The sequence below is a fragment of the Halyomorpha halys genome, unplaced genomic scaffold (assembly GCF_000696795.3).
Source record: "Halyomorpha halys isolate HHAL.00 unplaced genomic scaffold, Hhal_1.1 Scaffold26.1, whole genome shotgun sequence".
In the NCBI taxonomy this organism is placed as follows: Eukaryota; Metazoa; Arthropoda; class Insecta; order Hemiptera; family Pentatomidae; genus Halyomorpha; species Halyomorpha halys.
In genome coordinates, this window is record NW_027115055.1 from 305,811 (window position 1) to 314,658 (window position 8,848).

The following is an 8,848-nucleotide window of genomic DNA, read 5'->3' on the forward strand; positions in this document are numbered from 1 at the left end:
TGGTAGAATAAAATATCTTGTTTTTGCCGACTTCAAAATAGGTATGTATAACAACAAATATATATGTATTCTGCTCATGAAATAGGGTGTAAAAAGCGACTGCATTTGTCTTATTTGGCATGGTCAATTACTTTTGAAAATTTAAAAGATAATAAACATTAAACGTTGCAAACAATTAAAAAAAAAAAATTCCCAAGGAAGCTAAAAAAATATTTTGGTGGCATTACCAAAAAAGAATTACACATTTTATTAACTTTTATCAATATATAAATCTTTATACTACCTCCTATTTTCTTCGAGAAGATCAAGTTGAATCATAAAAATACGAATTTAAAACTTACAAATATTTGAAAATAAATAAACCGCTTAAAAAGAAATTGAAAACCAAATTAGTACAATGATGACTATTTCTTACTAATCGGCTATTGGCGTGGAAACAAGTATTTTAATCTTTTTAGTAGACCTACTTCGTACGTTGTTTAACAAAAAATATATAAGATTTGAGAACATTTATTTTAAATGATATAACTAATATAATAAAAACAGCATTGATATCAAAATAACTTTACCTGTTTTCCTTCCTCAGCTCCTGTTTTTTTTTTTTTTAACATAATCAGTTTATAATTGTCTTCCCAAATATTTTTATATGTAATTTAAAAATTATTTATAATTGTATAGAAAATCGTGTCTGAAAAACGATGAATTGTGCAGTCAATGGGCAATGTTACGTAATGCAGAATTCGCAACACTTGTACTCGGAAACTATTATTTATTATATCATAGTTTGTTTTTATATTATTATTTTACTATGTTCGTAAAGTTTAAAACGGAATAAAAATACAAGCGACGAGAATTCTACCAATGCTAAATGCAAATTAATCGAATAATAGAGTTGCGAACTTGTCATACGATTATATTTTTCTGTTATCCAAAGCTGTATTTTCCCACGTTTTAAATAGAAAAAATTGATACATTTACACCTGATAATTCATTTTATTTTAACATATATATTTGTAATTTATGACTTTTTAACAAACAAAGTATCAGACATGGGTGAGTCGCAGTCCTCTGCTGTTTACTCTCGGATATAAAACATAATATGAGACCCTATCAACTTATCTCTATGTTCGCTAACACAGATGAATTCATAGTTTTGGAAACAATGGAGGTAAACCTCCAATTCCTTCAACAAGATATGTTTATTGAAACCACATCAAAACCACTAAACATAAAAGGCAAATTTAGACCTTAGAATTCAATTCTTACAAGGGTAAAAAAATAAAAACAAAAGGACAGACCACATAAGTAATACTAGGATAAGAAAAATCTTAGTACAATGAGCATGGTAACAGAAGAAAATCGTTTAAGATTGTTCGATCATGTCTCTTGAGTGCCATAACACTGTGCCGCTAAGATCACATTAGAGAGTATATTGATTGAAGAGAATCTAAGGAAAGGCACAGGAGTTTCAATGAATGCAAGCATTTGCAGTTTTCCTGAACTTTCAAAAGTTATATCACTTTAAAAAAAAATGGAAGAACTACTTTTTTAAAGGTGTGGTTTTATGCAAAAGGATTAGTGCTGATATTTATTTTACTAATTTACTTTTACTGCTGATATGAAATAATTGAACTGAAGATAACCCAATCCCATCTCCTAGTTATTAAAGATCCATGTTTGAGAAAATTGAAAACGTAAACCTTAAAGAGGTAAAAAAAAAAAATTAGTTTTTATCATATTAGCAGTAAGAATAAATTGCTTGAAAAAAATTTTCTATCGTTTTTATATCATAAGAATTAAACATAAAATTAAAAATGGTCAAAAGACTATTGGCACGTTATTTCAGTTCACTCATTGTTACCTTAACTCTATGATTATGAAGTCAAAATGACTGAATCAACTCGAAGTCTGAATGATGTCAGATTTTGGTCAGAAAAATGCATTCAATATGCAGTTATATCGCCATATGTCCAACTTTTCTAATAGTGAGTCATAGTAACCGGTATATAAATAACAATATAAATAAGATTAGAAAAAAATAACATTACACTGAATTCTTTGTTTCAATGGATTCTTTATTACAGTGAATATTTTTCTTTATTTCAGAGGACACTTTGTTACCTCCTCTTTTAAACTTAATTGAAGTAGTTCTGATCCTCTTCTATCATGAGAAGAATCCACAATGAAACTTCGTACTGGTATGTTATTTCTGTTTTTTTTTACTAATTAATTTATTAGTATGGAACTATTAATTAAGAGCAGTGTGACTAAAAATGCAATTTTTTTAAAATGTATTGAAGAGGTCTCAGAATAGTCCACTTGAATGGAGTACCATTAAGAGATTTCAAGTATCTGGGTGCTTGGATAAATAACTAGAGCTGGATCAATAGATTAATAAGAGAGAGAGTCGGCAGTGAGGTGTTTCAAGAAAGGATTCCTAAAAAAGAGAGAAGTGAAGAGAGTAGATCGCCTGCGAAAATAGTAGGATAAGAAAAATCTCAGTAAGGTCAGCAGTGACAGTAATAGAAGAAAATCATCTAAGATGGTTCAATCATGTCTCTCAAATTCCATAAATACATGCTGCCAAGAGCACATTAGAGGAAAACATTGATGGAAGAGTATCTGAGGAAAGGGCCAGAAGAACTTGAGAGAGAGGTGTCGAACTTTGACAGAAGAAGAATCCCCTGGAGGAGGTGACAGATGGTACAGTAACAGATTTTATGGATTCAGTATTATAAGCAGGCGCATCCATATCACACAGTGGTAGAAGAGGAAACAATTAAAAAGAAGAATAGCAATATTTAAATTTATAAAAACTCCAGTGAATCAAGATTAAATAGTTCTCTAAACTTCTTTTTTTATTTTTCCTTATATAAGAATCTTTATTTTATATAAGATTTTTATCATTTTTAATTCTCTATTATTCAAAATCTTTCTAAAACATTTTATTAGATCTAGCGCAAAAAAAAATAACCTTTTATCTTTATTGCCATTCTTCTTTGGTTTTATGGTTAAAATTGTATTGAAGTTTACTTCAGTCCCATCACTGATGTGAAAGCTCAAAGTCTGAGAAAATTGAAAATTTCAAACTTTAGGAGGTCAAAAATAAATAAATTAGTGTTTACTATATTAGTAGTAAGAATAAATTTTTTGAAAAAATTCTTCCAATATTTTTATATCTAGAAACATGGAGAAATAAAATAAACACACAAAAAAATTAAAAATGGTTAAACGACTAATTTAATTTATTTTGGAACACTTGGTATGGATTGACCCACGACTTAATTGCTTAAAAATATAATTGATGATTTTGATTTTAGAAATTTTCATATTAATTAAATATAAATAAACAGCAAAGCATGATTTCTTATAATTACCAAAATAATTAAAATATCAACTATAGCTTTTTAGCAGCCAACTACAGTGTATTCTAAACAGATTATGTATTTTATTATAATTTAAATTATTCATAACAGCTCAACCTGATACTCAAAAAATTTTTAAAAGGTAATTGCTACAATTATATAAAATTGAATTCATTTTTTTCCTAATTATAATTCATTAACACAATAACATCATATGTATTAGTATTTATAGAAATAAAAAACGAAGTGAAGATTAAGAGTTTCCTTAAGAACAAATGCATTTAGAATAAACTCTTTATCTAAGTCAATTATAAACAATATAGAACAAGTTGTAGTTTGAAAAAGTGAAGCCGGTTAATATACTTTTTATTCTTTCCTAACAATCATTACATATTTTGTTTGTTTGGAAAAAGTGTTCCATAAAAAAAAAGACATTGTTACTTTCAAAATGTATCACATAACTATTTATTTTTAAGGTATTAAGACTATTTTGTAAACAGAAAAGGTAAGTAGTATTAACTAAGAAGATTCCTACTAGATGTTTTATCTGTCAACTGTGGTAGAGCGATAGGTAAACCAAAATAGCAATTTTTACTCTGCTTATAGAAGTGTAACAATTACTTTAATGATGCCCTTTATTTATTTTAGTTTCTAAAAAAACTTAGAGATTTCAAATTGAATGAAGGTAACAGGTTAAAAGTATAAATGTTCTAAAAATAATGAAGAGGTCGATATATTACCATCATCTTTCATACAAAGAAATCAAGTTACAGAAACAAACAATGATGAATCAAATAATGTAAGATTGATACTATCATGACTATATCAAGTTATAAAAACAATAAATAAAGATTTAAAAAAACATTATTTAATAATACATTATTAATCTCATTTTTATTATATTTTTCAATATAAGAATAATTACTGACATGAAAAAAAATGAAGTGAAGAGTTTGTCTGCATAAAGAAAAACAATTGAGGCATGACAATGGAATATGCTGTAAGTGCCAAAAAAATAATATTGAGAAAAACAGTCAGCTGGCCATGCTTGTGTTAAAATTATGAAAAAAATTACAGCTCTAGGAACTAAACCATTCAAGATAGTAACTTGCAGTAGTTACTAGTTGATTGATGCTGATTTCTTCATCATTGTAATGTCAAAATTTTTGGCACTTACAGCCTTTTCCAATTCCATGCCTCAATTATTGACCAACGGGTATTTTTTAAAGTTTAAAGCTTAAATGTTGCTAATGTAGACTATTCTGTAATCTAATTGATTATTTTTTTAACAAATGACACATTGTCAAAAGTTTTAAGAAAATACATAAACTAATTATTATAATTAGTATTTGTGAATGCAAAAGAGAAGGATATAAAAACCAAGGTTATTTATTTTTTAGATTAAAAGGAAGTAAAAACATACAATTTTGTTACATGATATTTTTTAAGGAAATATTGTTATAATTAAAAGGAGGTATAGCAACTTAGTCCTGTGTTATAACTTCTACCATTACTGATGATTATAAGATTTGGTGATTTATCTTATGCTTATTTACAATAAATATGTGTAGTATTATTTCTTTTAAAAGAATGAAATTATGTTATAGCACAATATATCCCTTTCAATATTCTGTAAAAACTTTGTCCAAATTTTAACAAGATTTTTCCTTCACAAAAGTATAGAGATCAAGAAGGAAACTTTTACAACTATAAACTAACTACCAACTTTTACTTAACTATAAAACAATCTTTTTTTTAAAGTTTTCCTAAAAATGAGCTATATTGAGAAATTCTTTGCTTTAACAGGACACTTAAAAAAATGATTATTTTTACAACTTATCAAATAACTTTATACAGAATTCTGAAGTAGCTTTATGTGAGTTCCTGTTCTTCCAGATCTTGACATGATGTTGGTTGGGAATTACCCTTGGCGATAGCATTAATTTCTTTTATTGGTTTCAATAGGACAATGAGTTCATCATCATCTCTTCTCTGTAAAGTAAATGTAATTTTAATTGTACCTTAAGTAAACAAAATTATACTAACATGATTTTCTTGAAAATATTAAGAAAGCCAATAAATATTGATAAATAAAAATTTTGATAAATAAAAATAATATTAATTATAATGTATTCATATTAACTATATGATTATAAACAAAAACATATTAAATAAATGTCTACCTGAAAAAGCATTTCTTTTTCAAAATATACCAATCCCTTCTTCTTGGCTTGAATCAGGAGTCCTACAACTTTGTTGCTAATCGTTGTATATGTCTGCAAATTTTGAATTTCTTTTATTTGGGGTTAAAAAAAAAATTAATTTTTTTTTAAAAAAGATTAGTCCCATATATTTAAAAGTAAATAATTACTTTAAGCATTTCATGATTTCACTGTATTTGCTCGAGTGCTTTAAGAATAATACATATATGATAAAATTTCAATCCATGATCTACTTTAGTGAATCATGTGAAAAAAAAATAAAAAATAAAACTGCACTGAGCAGATTATATGTTATAAGTTCAGAAACACTTGTCCAGCTAGTATAAAAATATATTTTCTACTCATTAATTTAATACATTTAAGCTTAATAGTTTATGTATAAAATCAATATCAATAAACTTGTAATCATTAAATAAATCATTAAACTCATTATCATTTTTTTAGTTAAACCGCTGTTACACAGTGCAATAAATATCTGCTGCAAATTTGCATTTAATATACAGAGAGACGAATTACTGGCACTAAGCATTGGAACCTCATAGAAGGAAATTAATTAAGCCACTTGATGGATCCACCACTGGAAGGTATTTGTAGCCTCATCAAGCACTGGCTTTATACCGGAGCAGTCAAATTTTTAAGAATACTAATTTTATGATTCTAAAACATAAATATATGTCAGAATCATTCTCTTTAGAAACATTTATCTGGTAGGGTGATGCTCTTGCATGTTTACTCTTTGGCCTTGCTCAAAAAACATCAGTAAGAGACTCTGGTATCCAAACCACCAGTACCATCTTTGACATAAAATCTAATTGCCCACTTTCACTGATAACATAGTAGATTATTTTTATTTTTTTCTATTTATTTATATCTATATGAATAAATGAAATATGAAAATCTTTATTCATCCTGTGGTCTTCTACTGTTTAGAAACCTGGACTACCTGAAAGTTTTTCCCAGAAAGAGCAGACTTTTTAAAATTCTCTGACAATTTTTTTTGTCCTGTTACTAATAAGGGGGAAATTTGGTTAGGAAAGAGTAATAAAATATCAAATATATATTATTATGTTCTGTGATTTTGATATTGATCCAATAATAACAAACATCTGAATAGACTTCACTGGACAGTTCATATACATGCAATCTCAACAGTGCAATCTGAACAGTTCTGATAACAGAACTCTTGCACAGATGTCCAATTGTTAGCTACCCAAAATTAAAATGGTTGAATTGCATGACGAATGAGCCAGGAAATGAAAATAATTGGATAGCAAAACTGATAGAGAATGGAGAAAATGAAGACCAATATCCTGGTTGTAGACATGAAATAATAATAAAGCATAAATTACTCTTCTTGGTCAATAACAAAACACAGTGCGAAGAATTTGACTTTAAGGTTTTTTTTTCAGTATCTATCAAAAGAAGATGGACCAATGGGTCGCTATTCTGGAAGAGACTTAGCGATCATGCTTATTCCTAGTGAATGTATAGGTCCATAAGCCATAAATATACACATGTTCAGAGAAAACAACAGCAAGACTTATTCAGTTTTTAAAAGCAATAAATGTCCAAAATAAAACGAATTATAAGTGTAAATTTTGTTTGTTTAGGTTTATTCAAATTACTTATATTTCAAAGTAACTAAGAATTTCACTGTAATTAATTAACTTTTATTAATATGTAATTTCAGTGTAAATAATTCCAGTGGTGAAATACTTTAAAATAATTAAATAATTTCAATTATTCTGATTGATTTAAATATAAAGAATATATAATAAGAACTGCTATATTTATTTAATCATTCTTTTGTTCGTGTGTATTAATATTTTAATTTATCAAGTTCTAAATGGTTCTCCATACAAAGTTGGGACTTAGGAATTTATCACAATAATTCTAGTAAAAAATAAATTCTGTGAAGAACAAAAATACATAAGCAATTCAGAACAATGATACATGTTGTTTTCCCTGAATAGTGACGCATCCAACAAAAATGTATTGTGTTTGATTTAATCTATAGATTGTACTGTAGGCTGTGGCTATTTTTCAATTCCACTATCTTTGGGACAGTCCATAGAGGGACTAAAGTAGAAAAAGAAACACCTGTCAACAGTAATATCTTTGAAACACATCCTCTTTCAAAATAAAATCAAAACTTTTTTTTTATCAGTCATGCCACTATTCAAGCAAAACAGCGATATGTATTATAAAATAATCTATGAGTATTTTTGTGCATACCTCAAAGAGTTCTCCAAAAGTAACCACAATATTTTTGTCATCTATGTCATTTTCATCATCACTTTCATTTCTGTTCAGCAGAGCAAGTTCATAGATGATGTTACATAACTCTAGTATCTCTTTATTAATATGAGATTTTGCTTGTAGGCCTCTCGCCTCAGTTTTTGAACCAGCCTTAGGTCTACAGAAATCAAATTTTTATTATTGAGACAGAAGAGCTAAGCTTGAAGACCTGTTATATCATCAATAATTGTTATGACCATAATCATTATGATGTTTAATTATTATAGCATTTATCAATAATTGTTGTTATGATCTTAATGATTTTGATGTTTATTAATAATATTTTAAAACAATTAAACATTTTTAATCTGTTATTGGAAATTGAAATCAAGGATATTATTTGTTCGTTAATTTAGATAGAATATTGCATGAATAGAGTGTTTATATCTAATTTGGCCAATTTTTTGTTAAAAGTTTTCATTATTAAATCTCAACTGAAGGTATCAAGTATTAATTTATATGATTAACTTAACAATTTAAGACTGAATTCACAAAAACAATTTTATTAACAGCATAAAAATAAATAAACTATGAATACTAAAATCATTTAGCACATATCCAACTACCTTCCATATTCCTCTTTGGAAACCCTTGGCCTTTGACCCCCACTGAAGGAACTAGAGAAGGGGTTGTTGCTCTGAGTTTCCTGGTGTTTGTTTGCTTCACTGTTGAACTTATTGATGAATTTATTCAAACTTCCTCCAACTGGCATGATAGCAGATCAGCAACTGGCTGTCCTGACCTGGACCTCTGCCAATATGTGGGCTGTGACCTGGATGTATCATTACAGAAATATTTCATGAATCATGCAAATGATGTAAACAATGCTCGCCCAAACTATACACCTGAAATTGAACAGACAACTGCAGTAAACAGGAAACTGTAAAAAGAATCAGGAAGTGGGTAACAAACAAAATAATCTAAATATTTAACATTTTTTAAATAAATATCAAGTCAAATATT

General features: G+C 27.6%; 1 protein-coding gene and 1 long non-coding RNA gene across 3 annotated transcripts; one reads left to right on the forward strand and one right to left on the reverse strand.

Annotated features, from left to right (window-relative positions):
• Positions 1 to 2,089: 2,089 nt before the first annotated feature.
• On the forward strand, positions 2,090 to 2,853 carry LOC106683325 (uncharacterized). The gene is made up of 2 exons (XR_001343537.3): positions 2,090 to 2,198; positions 2,301 to 2,853. It is a non-coding gene; the product is annotated as an uncharacterized lncRNA (long non-coding RNA).
• Positions 2,854 to 3,799: 946 nt separating this feature from the next.
• Positions 3,800 to 8,730, reverse strand: LOC106683315 (actin-binding Rho-activating protein). Of its 2 annotated transcripts, XM_014424695.3 has the most exons (4): positions 8,452 to 8,730; positions 7,823 to 8,003; positions 5,549 to 5,641; positions 3,800 to 5,357 (listed from the first exon to the last, which is right to left on the reverse strand). In XM_014424695.3, the coding sequence occupies exons 1-4, from the start codon at positions 8,595 to 8,597 to the stop codon at positions 5,238 to 5,240; spliced, it is 540 nt and encodes a 179-aa protein (XP_014280181.1). In that variant the 5' UTR covers positions 8,598 to 8,730; the 3' UTR covers positions 3,800 to 5,237. The 2 variants fall into 2 exon arrangements, with proteins under 2 accessions (XP_014280181.1, XP_014280190.1); XM_014424704.3 differs by lacking the exon at positions 5,549 to 5,641.
• Positions 8,731 to 8,848: the final 118 nt, after the last annotated feature.